The following is a 19066-nucleotide window of genomic DNA, read 5'->3' as shown; positions in this document are numbered from 1 at the left end:
AAAAAAAAAAAGAAAAAACATTTTGGTATTAATGTAAAATGAAAACATTTTGGGGCTAAACTCAATACTCTTCGTGACCAACTTTTTGTATCTAAAAGCTGATGATTACCAGTTTGGCTACACAATTTTTCAGGTAATAAAACCCCAAATGCAACAGAGGAAGGAAAAATGGTGGAAAGCTTGACTTCTCTCCTTTCCTAGCTAAGGGAGGCATACTATATAAACACATTTCAAACTCAGAGTACAGTATAACTTTGTACACTATAGTATGTACGTACACACACACACAATACCCACACTTCACTTCTGACACTTCTAGTCATTAAGTGTGTGGGTTTTTTCCTCCACATGAAGCAATTCTCCAATTCTCTGTGGACAGCAGTGGGTGTCCTACAATTCAATTCAATTCTGACAATATCGACAACAGCATCGGATTCCATGGTTTAAAGCCTCAGTCCCACAAAAGTGCTCCCACTTCATATGCCAATCCCAAGCCCAGGTGGTTACCTATGCTTTGAACAACTCACTATAAATTGGAGGTTCCCACAGTCCCTTACTCGGGTTCAATTAATTTGCTAGAGTGGCTCACAGAACTCAGGCAAACAGTTTACTTAATAGATCACCAGTTTATTTTAAAAGATATACAACTCAGGAAGAGCCAGATGGAAGAGATGCCTAGAACAAAGTATGGGGTGGGGCGTGCACCACCCTCCCAGCACTCCCATATATTTACCAACCTGAAAGCCCTCTGAACCCCATTGTTTTGAGTTTTTGTGGAGGCGTCATTACAGTAGACACAATTGATTAAATCATTGGTCATTGGTAATTGAGCCAAGCTCTAGCCCCTCCCCTCTCCCTGGAGGTTAGGGGTGGGGGCAGTGCTGAAAGGTCTAGTCACGGTTCGCCGGGCAGCCAGCCCCCATCCTTACGGGCTTTCCAAAAGTCACCTCATAAACAGAGTCTCAGGTGTGGTTTACAGGGCATTGTTATGAATAACAAGACATCTTTATCTTTCTTACCACTTAGGAAACGCCAAGGGTTTTAGGAACTCTGCCAGGAATGGGGATGGAAACCAAATAAAGACTATTAAAAATCACAATATTTCAGTGGTATAATATTGAGTTATACAAGTTATACTTGCATCAATCAAACAAAAAGTGCCAGTGAAACAGTTTCTTTGTGAAAAATCATTATGTTGACAGATAAGAACTGGATCTTTGTCCTTGGAAAATGTATAGTCTGTTTTTGGGAGCTAAAACAGACAGAAGACAGCATCTACTAAGTAAGTGTTAAATAAATGCTGAGAAAATAAGTTCAGAATAGGAAGGCGAACACTGTAGACTGGGATTGAAAGGAAGAGCTTTAGGAAAAAAAATTAAAATATTTTTAGAAAATCAAACATATTATTTTTATGTTAGTAAAAGAAGTACATAAAATGTTTAAGTTAATGAAACATATGTGACCTTCCAGTGAAAGATAATGGTATCTAAAGTTACAAAAAATTGGGGCACCTAGCTGGCTCAGTCAGTAGGGCATGTGATTCTTAATCTCACGATTGTGAGTTCAAACCCCACACTGGGTGTGGAGTCTCCTTAAAAAAAAAAATTAAAGTCATAAAATGTTGCCTGTTACCCAATACTGATTCAAAAGTACAAACCAATGAAGTGAAATGTAATTTTGTCCTTAAAAAATTAAAACAGAAAGAAATTTGAAAATGGAAGAGAAATAGTTACTATATCTTTATGACTAGTTGTAATTGTCTAGTTACTTTTTTAAAAAGTCATGCTTAGGAACATAAAGATTAGAAGGTTTTACTTTGCAGAAGTAAACAAACATTGAATGTACATTGATGAGGGTTGACTTTAAACAAATTTATAGTAATGTTAGTGAAACCTGGAAAACAGATGGAATGAAGCAAAAATAAAATGAAAGAATCTAAATTATTTTAATTTTATTGAATTAACTCATAAAAGTCTATTTTTCTAATTACTCATACTAAGAAATCATGATGCTTGTTGAGCGTGCATTCAATTTACAGCGTGAAGTCAGTAATCTATCATGTTTTCCAATTTATCTTAAATTATTTTGGATTTCTAACGTAACTTCTAACACCAACACCTATGATCAAGAAAGAAAAGATATAGTATATTTTCTGTGTGGCCTACACATGCCAGTATAAAAAATATATACATTTCTAATCATGCTATTTTTTTAGTGCCTTTTAAAATGGTAATGCTTCGAAAAAAATGGTAGTGCTTCATAATCTCAGATGATAAAAACTGTATCTATCTATAGTGGCTATCATATAAGTAGATAAAAGATAACAGATTTACCCCTTCAAGTAGTTATATATAGTGATAGTATATCATATCCACTCTATTTTTTATAAGCTCAAATAATAATGACTCTTGAGGGGCACCAGGGTGGCTCAGTTCGTTAAGCGTCTGACTCTTGATTTCGGCTCAGGTCATGATCTCAGGGTCTTGAGATTAAGCCCCACATCAGGCTCCATGAGGGGTGTGAAGCAGAAAAGAAATAATGAGCTTTGAAGAAAAGATAGTAACTTCCTTGACAACAAAAGCACAAGTATATGTGTAAGTTGTAGGTATGTGTCAACGAGAGCCGTTTCCTCAGATAGGCACTAGGCTAACTCCCTCACCTCTTCAGGTGTCTGCTCTGGTCTCATCTCATTGAGACTCACCCTGATTAGCCTATTTATGAAGAAACCTATCCTCCTCCTCATATTTATAATCTCCCTTTCTCTGGTCTACTTTTTCTTGTACAGCATAAATCATTTCCTAACACAGTGTATAATTGATTATGTTTATTATTTATCATCTATCTTTTCCTGCTAGAATGTAATCTCCACATAGTCAGAAATCTTCCTCTGTTTTACCTACTGGCATGTGGCAAGAGCCTATAATAAAGCCTGAAATATAGCAATCACTCAATAAAGATCTGTTGAATTAAAATGGAATGAAAGGAATGAGACCAGAAGCAACAAAAAATCAGTTTCTATGAAGAGATAACTATACATAGCAATATGCTACTTTTTGTAAAGACAAGTTAACTGTGTTTCTTGGACGGGGCTGTTGATTTTCTATCTATAGATATGTCTATATCTATCTATCTATCTATCTATCTATCTATCTATCTATCTACTTACCTACCTACCTACCTATCTACCCACCTGTCTTTAAGGGATAGCAAATTCATAGCTAACAGAGCTGACACCAAAATCACTGGTTTATCAAACGAACTTGTGCAACCTCATTTCCTGCAGATCACTTGCTCAAAAGTTACCTTCTTAGGGAAGTCTTCACTGACAACCTTATCTAAAAGAGCACCATACCCCATTGTCACTCTCCAGCCCTTATCTTGTTTTATTTCCCCCATAATTCTTATCATTCCATAATATAATGATAAATATTTGTTTATTGTCTATCTCCAGGAAAACAAGGAACTTATCTACCTTCCTTACTGCTCTATTTCCCTGTGTTTGGATCAGTGCCTGGCACATAGTAAATATTTGTCAGCATGAATGCACTGGGAATTTGCATGCCCTCATCTTGTTCTTCATATGAGAATGATCCAATTGTTTGTCCCCAGATCTGAAGTTGCTAAGCAATCACTTGTATTGTATTAGTCTCTCACTAATAAACAAATAAACAAAGAATAATTCTTCATGCTTCATACCATATTGAGTGAGATGGTTAAAAGATTTGAACAGGTATATATATGCTACATATTATTCCATCAAATATCAATGAATTCACTTCTGAGCTGGAAGATTAAATCTTAAATCATATTAAAGATTTTATTTATTTATTTGAGACAGAGATAGAGAGAGAGGGCAGGAACAGGGGAAAGGGCAGAAGCAGACTCCCTGCTGAGCAGGAAGCCCAATGTGGGGCTTGATCCTAGGATCCCAGGATCATGACCTGAGCTGAAGGCAAACACCTAACTGACTGAGTCACCCAGGTGCCCCTAAATCTAAAATCATATTAAATAAAAGTTTTAGGTTTATTCTTTGCTCTTTTCTGGGCGAAACTATCAATTTTATTGAATTTGAAGTAAACACACTGATCTAAAATTCTGTGAAATTTCGTTTGACTTATAAACTTAAACAAGGCCAGTGTAAAAAGCAAAGAGATAGTTTAGACCCCTTTGCTCTTTAATCCTACTTTTTGGTTTAAAATCTGGGCTGGGTGACAATAGCAGAATTGAATGACATAGCTGCCTGTCTTTGTAATGGATGGCAAATGTAAAAAGGAGCAGGACTTTAAAAACTACATTCTGTAAAGGGTGTTGCGTACTTTGCTGTCTGGACCCCAGAATCTTCACCCAAACTGTCAGTTATGGATACACCTCTAAAATACTTGTAAGGATGTTTCAAATCTCAGAAATGTATAAAGTTCACAAAAGAGATTGATGAAGAATTAGAGAAATCACATTTTTTATAAAACTTAAGCATAATTTTTTTAAAGATTTTATTTACTTATTTGAGAGAGAGAGAGAGAGAGAGAGAGGAAGAGGGAAAAGCAGACTCCCTACTGAGCAGGGAGCCGGAGGGAGGGCTCCATCCCAGGATCATGACCTGAGCTGAAGGCAGATGCCCAACTGACTGAGCCACCCAGGTGCCCCAAGCATAAATGTTTTTAAGTATTTGTCTTCAAATACTTAAAATGCTTCAAACTCTTAAGAGAATAAATAAGAAATGTCCTTCTTATTTTCAATAACTATCCCCAAAAATACTAGGTAGAACTTCCTTTTTTTCAGAGGGGTGGCTCCTTTAGTGATACCATACATATATACCCTATGATTTTCAGCCACTTTATTAAAACTTAACAATCTAAGATTAAAGAATCAGTCTTGTTAACTTGAAAGCTTCAACCTCTAGCTCAATTCAAAACTCTTCTCTCGGGGCGCCTGGGTAGCGCAGTTGTTAAGCATCTGCCTTCGGCTCAGGGCGTGATCCCGGCGTTCCGGGATCGAGTCCCACATCGGGCTCCTCCGCTGGGAGCCTGCTTCTTCCTCTCCCACTCCCCCTGCTTGTGTTCCCTCTCTCGCTGGCTGTCTCTCTGTCACATAAATAAATAAAAAAAGTCTTAAAAAAAAAAAACTCTTCTCTCATTCTTCCACCTACCCACCAACCCCAACACAGGTAAAGCTCTAGTGACTTGGAGGGAGTCGGGGAATATCTGGCTTTCAGACACCTGTTTTTCCTTCCTCTTCTATATATAGTGCCCTTGTTTATGGCAAAGAGAAGGGACAAAGGAAAGGGCAAAGGCTTCCTTACTTGAAAGAAGAAAGGGCAAATGTTTCCTTACTTGACTGGGTAAGAATGCAATCTTCATTGACTGGATATTGGTAACGTCTATGTGACAGTGTCGAAAAGCTGTGTTCCAGCTTACTGGACCACTTTCATTCTTGCTGCAATGGTTCCCTCTTGCTGTAGTCGGCCCTCATACTGACAAAATGGTTTAAGCCTTTCCTGGGATTTGTACCACCCACAGGAAACTTTATTATTCTTGCCACACTAAAGGATGGGCATAGAGCTACTTCCCTGCTGTCCTGCTGGCCTCTCAGTCTATCATGGTTCAAATCCTCTTTCTCCTCCAGCACTCTAGATGAGAAAGTCCTGAGGCTAAGCAAATGTCCAACAGAGAAAAGATATGTGTCTCCCCCCATTTTAGAAATCCAATCTTTAGAAGTGACTCTCTTCAAGCACTCTTCACCCCAACTACATGTTGGGAACAGCTTGTCCATAAACACTTTCTCCAACAGCTATCCTTTCTCTCTCTCTCTTTTTTTTTTTTTTTTTTGACTAAGAGTAGATAGGAGTGGTAGTGGTGGTGATAGGCTGGTTGTGGCACTCAGTTAATACTGTGGGGTTTTTTAAAGTTATTTTAACCTACAATGGGGAACATTGTTGTAATTTATCTATAAATATTCAGCTATAACTATAGTATTGTTGTGATTTTAAATGTCACTCAGTCCTTGCTTAATATATTGGTAAACCTTAGACTTAAGTGGTAAGAGAAATAGTTCTTATTTGGTCCTCTTCAAAACAACTGCAATATCCAGTTCATATCCCATGCCAGTTCCTTATAACAAAGTTGATGGTGGAGAATCCTCAATCTCTGTCTACAGGAATTCAAAATTGAAGCCATTCAAGTATTTTCTTAAATGTAGTTAGATAGTTCATGGTTTTGTGAGGCATTAAGTTTTAAAATCAACTAAGGCACTTTGAGACACATGTATTAGCATGTTAAAAATTCCAACAAATGTTGCATTAATGAAACTTCTTTTACTTGGTTTAACTCAGCATTCCCTATGCTTAATTTACAGTAGAATCCTTTTTTTTTCACAGAGTACTTACCAGTCTCTCATGAAACTAGTCTGAGGAACCCAGTTTGGATCCTCCCTCCCTTTCTTCTTTTTCCTCTTAGTAATTTTTGTGTCCACAAGGAACTACATAAATCTATGCTTCTTCAACTTAAAGTTCTTCAACTTAAAGAAGTCTACTAAGATGTCTGTTATTGGTTCATTCAAAATAGAGGCTTTTTCTCCCTCCTCTGCTACTATAGTAAGAGTTAAAAACAACAACGACAACAACAAAGAAAAAAAGAAAAAGAGAAAAAAGATTCCTTGGCTTTTAGCAGGAAAAACTAGCTTTTGGGATGAGGCTACCAGAAAAGGTCTTCTCTCCTATTTAGAAGTCTTATGTGTTATGATTTCTTTTTATGCTACACTATCAAATATCTCCTTAGTAGCAGCTGCTGAACTTGTAAATGAATAATTGGCTGTTTATTTGGGTTTTGCCATTTAACTATTCTATGCCCACTTCTGTGGGTTATGCTTATGAAGACTGATTTTCTAATTGTAGGCTGTTTCATTAAAAGGAAAAGAGAAGGTACGGAGATAATATTTTTCAAAGATCACCATCATCACCAGTCAAAGGTTTAGCAGATGGCGCAACTTTTAAAATCTAGAAGCTAGCAGGAACTAAACTTACATTGATGAAATACAAGTGTTTTGTGACATATGGTGTATGCCTCTATTCTAAGCAGTCTTTTATTTATTTTTATTTTTTTTTAAGATTTTTATTTTTAAGGAATCTCTCCACCCAACATGGGCAAACTCACAACCTGGAGATTAAGAGTTGCAAGCTCCACCAACTGAGCCAGACAGGCACCTCCCCAGGCAGCCTTAAAACACCTTAACTGACTGATTATAAGTTCTAGCTACTTCATATAGAGTTATATGAAGTAACTTCATACAAAGTTACTTGAAAATTACTGTAAATACTTGATAACTATCTTCTTGTAAACAATGTCTCTAAAAAGTCATCGGCCTTTTAAAAGCCTGTTAGTAATTGTAGAAAGGATATCATCACAGAAACTGAAAGATTAGCTAATATGTTTATTTTGAAAACCCCACTATTTAAAAAATTATTCTTACAGTAGCAAAGTATAACATAATCAGTACTTGGTGCTATGAAATGTAATAATTTAAGAATATGTTTCAATTCCTACCTTACCTACTTTTATTTCTCAACAGAAAACATGTAACAGCCAGCTAGCACATTTATGTCTGTTGTCCTTTTTTAAAATGGCTGTATATATTATCTATCATTTTTTTGCATTTTCCCCTTTCAGATGCTGCCTTAATAATTAGCTTCCCTATTTAAAATTCTTAGATTACATGTAGTATATCACATAAAAATATCATTACAGCAACTACTATTTTATAATTGTTTGCTTCTTTCTACATTATACTAAGATTTACAAAGATCATCTCATAAAAATTTTAACAACCCTGAAAGGCATGGTAATATTTCTAGATACAATTTTCAGGTAAACCAAAACTGAGGCTTGGAGAGGTTAAGCATCTTGTCCAAGGGACCTCAGCTTGCATGTGTTTTAGTAGGATAAAATTCGAGCTCTGAACTATTCTAAAACCCCAAGCTCTTAACCTTTGCTTCTCAAATCCTCGATGATTCAGTAATATATTCTTGAATATTTGTGATTTCTCATCAAAAACCTTAAGTTTTGAAATCTCACTTCAAAAATAATGCAAAAATATAACTATACTTTAGATCACAGGGAAGACCATTATATATACTTTCACCTGATTTGAATGCCAGGTTTCTGTGTTTATAACTGAGTTAGAGCCAAGTTATAAAACTTAAATTGCCCTGGGCTATAATAAAGAATAAAAACAAACAAATGAATGATGCATACATGCCAGATAAAGGTCAAATACTGAGACTGCTTGGTTCTGGAACGAAGATTAAGAAAAAAAAAAAAACGTGGGGCGCCTGGGTGGCAGAGCGGTTAAGCGTCTGCCTTCGGCTCAGGGCGTGATCCTGGCATTATGGGATCGAGCCCCACATCAGGCTCCTCCGCTAGGAGCCTGCTTCTTCCTCTCCCACTCCCCCTGCTTGTGTTCCCTCTCTCACTGGCTGTCTCTATCTCTGTCGAATAAATAAATAAAATCTTTTAAAAAATAAAAAAAATGTAACAGAGAAAACTGGTGGGAAAATTGAATTATCACATAGTAATATAGGTATTCCAAATTAAAACAAATGTGTGCTGTATTAATTTCTAATGACTTGCAGTGATGATTTAGGCTCAGCAAAACAATATTGTTTTTTTTCTGTTACATTAAAATTAATGTTATTAATTTCAAATATTTTAGTTTAATTTCTATTATTTCTGGTTTAAAAGTTAAAAAAGAGCTATCAGCACAGATTTACACCAAGTTTTCTATGTTCATATAGCACATGTTAGGGTAACTTTATAATAAAAGTAAATTATCATATTGGGAATACACAAAAATTCTTTTAAGGTGTTCCTGCATCATTCAAGATTGAGCAACAGTACTATATAATCCGTATGGCTGGCGCATAATAGGAACTCAGTAATTGTTAGTTGAACCAGAATTTTAATTATCTATGCGGGTTCTCCATATTTATTCATTTGTTGATTCAGCCAAACTATCTTAGAGTTTCTTTCTCATAATAAATGCACTGAACCCACAGTGAAGTTTTTAAGTCTGACTTTAATTTAGAAGTGGTTTTATATCTATCTATCTATCTATCTATCTATCTATCTATCTATCTATCTACCTATCTATCTAGTAGGCTCAGCGTGGAGCCCAGTGTGGGGCTTGAGATCAAGACCTGAGCTGTAATCAAGAGTTGAAGGCTCAATTGATTGAGTCACCCAGCTGCCCACCTAACAGTGAATTTTAGTGGTTCTTAAGAGTTTTTCACTAGGGAGGGGCGCCTGGGTGGCACAGCGGTTAAGCGGTTAAGCGTCTGCCTTCGGCTCAGGGCGTGATCCCAGCGTTATGGAATCGAGCCCCACATCAGGCTCCTCCCCTACGAGCCTGCTTCTTCCTCTCCCACTCCCCCTGCTTGTGTTCCCTCTCTAGCTGGCTAACTCTATCTCTGTCAAATAAATAAATAAAATCTTTAAAAAAAAAAAAGAGCTTTTCACTAGGGAGCACTTAGAGAATTTTATGAAATCTGTGGGCTCTTTCCCACTTAAAAAAAAAGTGTGTGTATATATATATATTTATATATATTTATTATATATATAATATATACTTATAGACATACACACACATATACATATAAAATACATACTATTATAAACTACATTTTTTTTTTAAAGAGAGAACAGGCTGTGAAGGTGGAAATAATCTGTATAATCAAATGCAACCTTTCTTAGAGCCTCCATTTCCTCATCTGTACAGTGTGAATACTAACTACCTCATGTTATGCAGCTTAGTGAAATAATGTAATTATGGTGCTTGCAGTTTAGTAGATGCCAAATTAAGTGTAGCTATAATTATTATCAGGCCAATATTGACCTCCTATTTTATCTCTAATTACTGTTTGAGGTTTTCTTGTGCTGATTGGTTTGTTGCAGCTATTTCTAGTTTCTAAGAATCTTATATTCTTCCCACTGGTTACCTTATTTATTTGGTTTTTCCTTGTACGCTACCTATTTTTACAGATAGTAATCCACAAAAGCACTGGAGGGTAATAACATCTTTAATGTTTGGGTCAAAATACTAAGCAGCTTTAATGTTGCTGTGATCCATTGCAAACGTGATGAATAATAAACAGAAATTCAATATAAGGATAAGGATATTTGAAGGGCAAAATATGGCTTACAAATTTAAATTGGAGAAGATCTGCTACATACCTGTGGCATACAAGAAAATGGAGGAAATTATACTACTATACCTACATCACATAGTTTGAGAATTACATGACAATAAAACACAGTATGTGGCACATACCTGAGATTCAATCACATTTGAATAATGAATAATAAACGGATACCAAGTCAGAACAGAACAATATATTCAGATGAGGAAGCATTTATTCTATTATCCTCAAAACCGGTCACATTAAAAGCATCCTTTTATGTTTGTATCTGGAAAACAATTCTACAAGGATACAGAAAATTTACGGAGTTCAGAAAATGCCATGAAAATAATGCAAAACTTTCGAAACACAATTATAGGAGAAATTCTTATATAATAAACCCTAAGGGACTGTCCAAATTCCTTTATTTTCATTGTCATTTTGGTATTTTTAAGTATCAAATATTGCATGAAATGTAGAGGTAACAGGTTGAAGATAAATTTGTGTTTGAGATAGTCACTGTGGACGTCATAATGAGGTCTCACAAAATGCTTAAGTTTGATTCTCTAGTATAAAATGTTTTTATAAATAAACAGTAATATCTGTACAGAATATCTTAATAAGTGATCTTAAAAAGAATACGTACAATGGAACATATCCCCCTCCCAAATTATGGCATTATTAGAGATGCTGGTCATTTACCATCACAATGACTCATTTTAAAGATTTTGTTTAGTTATTTGAGAGAGAGAGAGCATGTATGTGCAAGCACACACACATCGAGGAGCGGTGGGGGGGAGAGAGATAAAGAGACTCCGCACTGAGCACAGAGCCCCATTCGGGGCTCTATCTCATGTACCTGAGATCATGACTCATTTTAGAATGGTAAATGCTTCAAGTACAGTAAGTTCTATTTTTTTTTATGAAAAGATTTTATTTATTTATTTGAGAGAGAGAGGGAGAACACATGAGTAGGGGGAAGGGCAGAAGAAGGAGACTTCTCGCTGAGTGAGGAGCCCAACATGGGGCTCGATCCCAGGACCCCGAGATCATGACCTGAGCCAAAGGCAGATGCTTAACAGACTGAGCCACACAGGCACCCCTGTTCTATTTTTTTCCTGTTTTTTTTTTTTTTAATTTTTAGATCTTATGCTCTATTTTATGAGATTTTAAAAAATATGCACAGAAGCTGAGTTGATGATCCAATAACTTCATTTTCATTAGTTCTACTGAATTTGTCACACACTGGGAAGGTGAGCTAAAGGCTTTATTCCCTTTGTATTTTGAAAGGTTTCAGAGTTGAACACTAGTATATTTAACTTGTTGCTGAGCTCTCCTAAACCCTGGCAACTTAAGGCATCCTGGTGTATGTATTAATTAGTGAACTATTTATTCCTCTTACTGAACAGACTTGTGACAACCATTTTGTTTGAATGAAACTGGTATGGGGGTGCCTGGGTGGCCCGGTCGGTTGAGCAACTGACTCTTGGGTTTGGGCATAGGTTGTGATCTCAGGGTCATGATATGAGGCCTGGCATTGCGGTCTGTGCTCAGCAGGCAGTCTGCTTGAGATTCTCTCTACCTCTCCCCTTGCCCCTCCTGCTCGTTCTCTAAAATAAATCTTTAAATGTAACTGGTATCATAGGTACTCACAGAAAATTTCCAATGCAGTTTTAGAGAACTAAATTAACTGTTCATATTTAACCAGGTAACTGACAGAGAGTTCCCTTATGAAACAAAATGTTTCTCAATTATTAACCAAGTTACTTACTTTTGATTTAAAAAACTACTGTTTCTCATGTATACTGAATGTGTATAATTTTTTGTGCCAGACTTTTGAATGTTTTCAAGCACTGTAACGTGTGATGGATGGTTAGAGGCAATAGTATATTAAGGTTTCTACTTAACCCTTTCAGGAATGAAATATATATTTTTTAAATTTAATTTTTAAGTAATCTCTACACCCAACATGGGGCTTGAACTTACAACCTGGGGATCAAGCGTCACATGTTCCACTGACTGAACCGGCCAGGTGCCCCTGAACTGCACCTCTCTAAAAAAACTTTTCCGGTGTTATGATTTTGCCAGCACTCAGTACTGTGGTGGTCCAGATGTAGGTTTATATACTCATTTTTTGTTTACTTCTTGTACTTTGCAGCATGCTCTACACATTTAGTCCTTAAAGGGTTTCTTTTACAAACTCCGTGGTATAACATTTATTAGCAAGATAGAAAACTGAGCAAGTTTATACCATAGTTTTGTAGAAAAAAAAATCTGCTAAGTTCTCATCCATGAACAATTCGCAGTGTGGGCTGTTTCAAGGAATAAAAATAAAATCCAAAAACAAAAAAGCAATGTAAAAATTTTAGGTTAAACATAAAACAGTTCCTGAGAGCAAGATTACTGAATAGGACGGAATCAGTTGAAGTGGGGGCGGGGGGGCGATTTAGATTGCTTCTCCCAGGACCGAGGTTTTCTTGGGATCTATATATTTCATAGTCTTTATTGTTTCAGTGTCTTCATAATCTTCATTTTCTTTTATACTGAACGTATTTTCACTTCAAGTTCCTCAGTTACAAAACAGGTTAACATTCAGCATTTGAATGGCTATCGCTAAATCCATCACTATTTAAAAAGCACAGATAATTCTTTCATCAACCTATTGTGTGTATGTATATATATTAATTTCATTTCTGCTATCATTTCAGTACTTAATCCCTGTTTCTCTTTTAAACAGATTTCAGTTAATTTTTCACGGCCAGAAAAAATGTATTGGCTCATTACATGTGTTTTATTCATTGAATCTTGAAACTTTTGGGGGAGTTTACTTTTTTAAGTGAAAGCTACTTTATAATTCATACATAGAGTAATTGGCATTATTAAAAAAACAGCTTAACCATGCATTTAAACATTCAACAACTGATGTAGTTGAGTAAGAAAGTAAAAAGTATTTTGTTGATTCTTTTGCATGATGTGGGGAAAAAACGTTTATTGTATAACAGTGATTTGAATGGGAAAAAATTACATCACGTTATTTTTTGTTGAAGATTTATTTATTTGACAGAGAGGTAGAGAAAGAGGGAGAGCACAAGCAGGGGGAGCAGCAGGCAGAGAGAGAGAGAGAAGCGGGCTCCCCACTTAACAGGGAGCCCAACTCGACGTTCGACCCCAGGACCCTGGGATCATGACCTGAGCCAAAGCCAGACACTTAACTGACTGAGCCACCCAGGCGCCCCTATATCACGTTAATTTAGACATGATTTATAAATAATTTAAAGTAATTATCTTTGCAAGATGACAGTGGTGATGTTAGGTGATAAAAGTGGGTAAGATAAAAAATATACTACAAATGATTCTACTTTTTAAAGATTTGTTAGAGAGAGAGAGAGAGAGAGAGAGAGCACGCACACCCGCTTGTACACACAGTGGGGAAGGGCAGAGAGAGAAACTAAACAGACTCTGCGCTAAGCACGGAGCCCAGTGTGGGGCTGTATCCCATGATCCCATGACCCCGAGATCACGACCCGAGCCAAAACCGAGTCAGATGCCCAACCGACTGCGCCATGCAAGTGCCTCTATTTAACTTTTTTTTTTTTTTTCCTTTTTGGTACTGACTAAACCTTGGGAATGGATTGATTAGAAGTGACTTATTAAAAGCCATCTATCAACATTTCTACATTCTGCATTTTAAAACACTCCAAAATCTGCCACCTTATTCTACATAAATTCCACTAGCTTCCTTCTGCTTACCTTACTCTAGTTTCTGGTTCTAGTTTCTGGCCCATGCTCACTTCTGCTTCTAAGCTGGCCCAAATTGTTCTGTGTTCCCCAAAAATTTATACGGTACTAATTCCCAGTAACTCAGAATGTGATTGTATTTTGACAGGAGCTTAAAAAAGGTAATTAATGTTAAATGAAGTCATATGAGTATATCCTAATCCAATATGACTGGTGTTCTTACAAGAAGGGGAAATCTGGAAACAAACTCACATATAGGGAGAATACCATGTAAACTTATGAACAGAGCCATCTACAAGCCAAAGACAGAGGCCCTTGGGGAAAAACCAACTGTCTCAGACTTCTAGCTCCCACAACTGTGAGGAAATGAATTTGTTGTTTAAGCCACGCAGTCTGTGGTACTTTGTATGGTGGCCCTAGCAAATACAATCTGTCTTTGCTCATGTTATTGCCCTCACTGAAAATGTCCCTTCCTTTCATCCACATCTAACCATTCAACATGGAATTTAAACAGCCACTTGGTGAAATTATCCCTGACACACCAGTCCTCTTTTTTTTCCCCCCGATCTAACAGAGAATTAGGCTGTACTACAGATTTTAGCAGTTCCTAGCACATAAAGTAGTTGCAAGGATTTCAGGAGTTAATATAGGTAAAATGCTTACAACAGTGCCTGGCACGTAGTGAATCTTAAGTGTTTGCTACATCGGTTGCTGCTATTACTATATCTTAATTAGAAGGTATAATACACAAGAATTGGTAATTATTTGTGGGGATAGGACAGAAGAATAAAGATCAGGCTCGGCAAATGAGTATGTGATATTATTACCCAAATTATCGACTTGTTTCTATAAAGAGAGAAGTGGCCTTTTAATTAGAATTATACACAATTTTTATTCTATGGAAATTAAAAAACTATTAAATAGAAATAATGAAATAAAAATAGCTGTAAATGAAAATACTTCTGCAAGGCTGAATTAACCCTTTGTGCATATCATGTTAGATCTTTGGGAGACTTACAAATTTTCACAAAACTGGAATTACAGTCGACCCTTGAAGAACACAGGTTTGAACTATATGGGTCCACTTATACATAGATTTTTTTCAACAAATACAGTACAATACTGTAAATGTATTTTCCTTATGATTTTCTTAATATTTTTTCTCTAGTTTGTTATAATACAATACACAAAGCATATAACATACAGCACATGTGTTAACTGACTGTTTATATTATCAGTAAGGCATCTGGTCAATAGTATGCTTCAGTTTTCGACTATGCAGGGGAGGAGGTTAGGCGCCTCATCCCCTGCATTATTCGAGGGTTAAGTCTACATTTTAAATTCTCTCTTCGCATTCAATATATCATGTCAGTGAAATTTTCTTCATTTTTTTTGAAGTTTTATTTAAGTAATCTCTATATCCAACATGGGAGTCTAACTCACGACCCTAAGATCAAGTCAAATACTCTCCAGACTGAGCCACCCAGGTGACCCTCCTCCACATCATCTTTAATGGCTGAATACTGTTCTATGTATGTAGCTTAACTTATTTAACCAATATCCTCATAAACAATGCAATAGTGAATACTCTTGCAATCAAATTGTTACACATATTCTTATTTCCTTGTGATACATTTCTAGAAGAGGAATTGTACGGTCAAATGCACATGCTCAAGGCTTCTGATACATACTGTCGAACTGCACTCTAGAAGTGTGGGGATTTATATTCTCAGACACTTAAGAAGCCCTGTTTCTCTGAATCCTTGCCAGTATTATCAAGACATAATTACTTGTCAAAATAACACCTGAAGACCAAATTAATGTATAACACATTATATCACTCATAAGCCAGACTATTAAACTTTTATATTACTGTTCAAAGCTTAAGATTCTTACCTACATTTTACTTTTATTTTTTCAAGATTTACTCATTTTATTGAGAGAGAGAGTGTGTGTGTGAGTGGGAGGAGGGGTAGGGGGAGAGAAATTCAAGCAGACTCCCCACTGAGCATGGATTCCCAACACAGGGCTCGATCTCACAATCCTGAGATCATGACCTGAACTGAAATCAAGAATTGGACGCCCAACCAAGCCACCTAGGCACTTCTCTTACCTACAGTTTAGATGAAGAATCTGAGGTCCAGTAAGTTACATAATAAATCAGACCGCTACGGAGTGGGAATTTCTGCCCCAGATATGATATTGACCACTCTTATGATCTGTCAGTATGCCTCACCAATTAAGCTGTTTTTCATGTAATGGCCTTATCAATTTCCCAGAAGAAAAGTATACGTCTTCATTAGGTTGGAAGCTAGCATATTCCATTAGTTTAGCCCTATTTTTCCTAGCTGCTTCCTAGCTTAGATTTTACACATAATGTGAAGGAAACTTTTCAAGATATTTAAAAAGAAAAAAAAGATTACCTAATCTTGGATAAGAATCTACTTCATTCATTCATTGGTTTATTTATTAATTGCCTCATTTATTTAACATGACTTACCTAATGTCTACTATGTGTGGAGAATAATGCAGTGAGCAAAACAAATCTACTCCCTGCTCTTGTGGAACTTAAATTTTTAGTAGGATGAAGGGAAACAGATAATAAACAATAAAAATAATGATAAATTACAACTGCTATTAAAAAACAGAGTAAGTGGGAAAAGGAGCTACTTTATGTATGGCGGCCAGAGAAGGCCTGTCAGAGATGATTTCTGAGTTAAGACCTGAAGGATGAGAATGAGTTAGCCATATAGACATAGAGAAAGTACATCCCAGGCAGGAAAAAAAAAAAAAAAAAAGCAAGTGCAAAGGTCCTGAGATGGAGTCCCAGTTAAGATTAAATTCAGTTGAGAACAAAAGACCCTAAATAGTGCCTTTAATAAGATAGAAGTTTACTTTTCCCTCACATCAAAATCTGAAAGTAAAGAGTGTGTAGGACTGGTATGGTGCTCCACAAGGGGCTCAAGGATCCAGGTTTCCACCAGTTTTAGATTTTGCCTAGAGTCCAAACTGACAGAGTTCCAGGCCATCACATCCATATTCCAGGGTTCATGATATTAAGAGGATAAGAAACGAAGGACTGAAAGTGTGCACCAACTGTCTCTTAAGGATGGTATTAAAGGAGTGTCACATGACATATCTGCTTATATCTCACTGGCCAGAACTACCACATGGCTACAGGGAGGTTGGAAAACAGTCTTTATTCTGGACAGTCATGTGTCCATGTCTATTAGTATTAAAAAAATGGAGAAATTTTAGCGACAACTAACAGTCTCTGCTACAGACCAGAAAGAGGTTGGTACATGACAGAAATAGAAAGGAAGCAACCAGAAGGGGAAGAACAGAATGAAGCTGGATTACATATACTTAGAGGCATATTCAGTGTTTTAACACACCATCTTACAAAGTAGAAGAGAATGCTGAAGAGGCAGGAAGGAACTGTTAGGGGTAGGGTAGGAAAGCACATACAGAGGTGTTGTTCCTCCTCGAATTTTCCTGAAGTAAAAAAGAGTGAAGCAGAATATTTAATGAAATGAATAATCGGGCAAAACATTTTCTACCGGCTACATCAGCACCATTCGGAGATTAAATTAATTCACACAACATTTACTAATATGTAAAAATACCTTGCATTCTGTAAACATAACAAAGTCACCTTTCGTTTTATCATATGTTTATTTTTCTTGTTATTTAAGACTGACAGATGCCCTCTGCCCTTCAATGATAAATTTAAAACTGGGTTACAGTGAGTTTTGGAGGAAAAGGTGATTGTATAAAAGAAACCAACAAAAGAAGTAGAAATTTTATTTACTCCAAATGGCTTGTACTTCACACTAAGTTCAATCATTCGAATAGAAAATAAAATAACAGTTCACTTTATGAAACTACACAATTCAAAACACACATGCAATGACTCTTTTTAAGTCCAAAAATTTCGAATAGTAACAAAAAGGGAAGCGTTTACCGATATACAAACGAATAAAGAGATTATTTCAAAGAACGTAAATTTAATTTTGAGTGACAATTGTTTTTCTGAAAAACAGAGACTTCACTCTACTGAGGTTTCCACCAAAGCCACGATAATTTCAAAGGGTCTTGCTCACAGCCCAGCCGGTCACTCAAGCTTAGGTGGGGACTGGGGAGTAGGAGCGAGAGAAAGTGCTACAAATCTAACTTTGCTAGCGCAAGCTCATTCAATAGTGCTTTAAAAACTTGCTCCCCAATAAGCTCCCTCCCACCAAGAAAAAAAAAAAAAAAAAGGAAGGGTGGTGAGAAGAAAATACCAACGGTTTCAGCAGAGGGGAACTCACTTCTCAGGAGGTGATGGTGACGTGCTGCCAGTCCCTGGAAGTGAGTGCACAAGAACCGGAGGTTGCGGGTGCTGAGGGACGAAAAGGGGACAGCGATCAGTTTTGCTCCAGGTGGTGGCAGTCGGGGGTGGGGTAGGTGTGGGGGCCCTTCCAGGCGGACGTGGGAGGGGCGTGGTGTCGGACACGAACACAAACACAAACACGCTCCGCGTCCCCAGGGAGGGCGGGCCGACGCCACCTCACCATTCCCCGCCCCTGGACCCCGCGGCCCGCCACGGACCCAAGGCCCGTGCTCAGCGCAGAGCAACCCGGCCCCAGGGGAACTGTAGCGGCCGCAGAGGCCCTGCTCGTTTTAACGGCTGCGAAGAGGCTACGCGCCTCCCAGTGAGTTGGTGGGAGACATGCTGGAAGCCGCGGAGAAAAAGGTGAGGGAGTGAAGCGCTTCTCCCCACCCCTTCTTGAACGCGCGGGAAGCGGTCTACCCACCCCAACCCTGTCCCGTTGGCAATCGCCGCTCCCACCTTCCGCCGCAGCCTTGAGTGAAGCCGGAACGACGGGGGTCACGGCGGGGGTCAGAGGGTAAAGGTCTTGCTCCCAGCAGCCTCCGCGGTGGATACGTCGCCATCTTGGATCCGCGGGACAAGAAAATTCATGCGGTGAGTTTTTGGCAAATTTTCGGAAGTCTGGCAGCGGGGCGCGCGGCGGGGGCGGCGGATTCGGGGCCCCCTCAAGGCTGGGGAATGCCTCGGGGCCGGTCCGGCCGCGCCCGGGGTCCGCGGGCAGCGTCCTGGCCCGCCGCTTCCCGTTGCTTTTGTCTCGGCTCCAATCGAGAGAGGGAGAGCGGAGCGGGCGG

General features: G+C 37.8%; 2 protein-coding genes across 18 annotated transcripts in view; one reads left to right on the top strand and one right to left on the bottom strand.

The window, feature by feature from the left end:
- Positions 1-19043, bottom strand: part of LOC123001132 (uncharacterized) — a 190542-nt gene extending 171499 nt beyond the window's left edge. For 5 of the 8 annotated variants that reach the window (XR_008960770.1, XR_008960768.1, XR_008960771.1 and 2 more), the window contains exons 1-2: positions 18700-18725; positions 18214-18284 (exon numbers count right to left, since the gene is read on the bottom strand). Coding sequence is in view for 2 of the 8 variants with exons in the window: in XM_057316448.1 (XP_057172431.1) it covers positions 18214-18284; positions 18735-18838 (175 nt within the window). In the remaining 6 variants the exon portion in view is untranslated. The other 3 variants (XM_057316448.1, XM_057316449.1, XM_057316446.1) reach the window with 2 other exon arrangements.
- The window catches only part of CNOT2 (CCR4-NOT transcription complex subunit 2), a 126420-nt gene continuing 118635 nt past the window's right edge, over positions 11282-19066 (top strand). For 5 of the 10 annotated variants that reach the window (XM_026500038.4, XM_048218089.2, XM_026500034.4 and 2 more), the window contains exon 1: positions 18549-18869. Coding sequence is in view for 4 of the 10 variants with exons in the window: in XM_044384590.3 (XP_044240525.1) it covers positions 18865-18869 (5 nt within the window). In the remaining 6 variants the exon portion in view is untranslated. Of the gene's footprint in view, positions 18870-19066 lie in introns of all 10 variants that reach the window. The other 5 variants (XM_048218088.2, XM_026500032.4, XM_057316445.1 and 2 more) reach the window with 3 other exon arrangements.

This window comes from Ursus arctos, unplaced genomic scaffold (assembly GCF_023065955.2).
Source record: "Ursus arctos isolate Adak ecotype North America unplaced genomic scaffold, UrsArc2.0 scaffold_21, whole genome shotgun sequence".
Classification (NCBI taxonomy): domain Eukaryota; kingdom Metazoa; phylum Chordata; class Mammalia; order Carnivora; family Ursidae; genus Ursus; species Ursus arctos.
The sequence above is the reverse complement of the archived record's forward strand: the minus strand, read 5'-3'. Positions and strand labels throughout refer to the sequence as shown.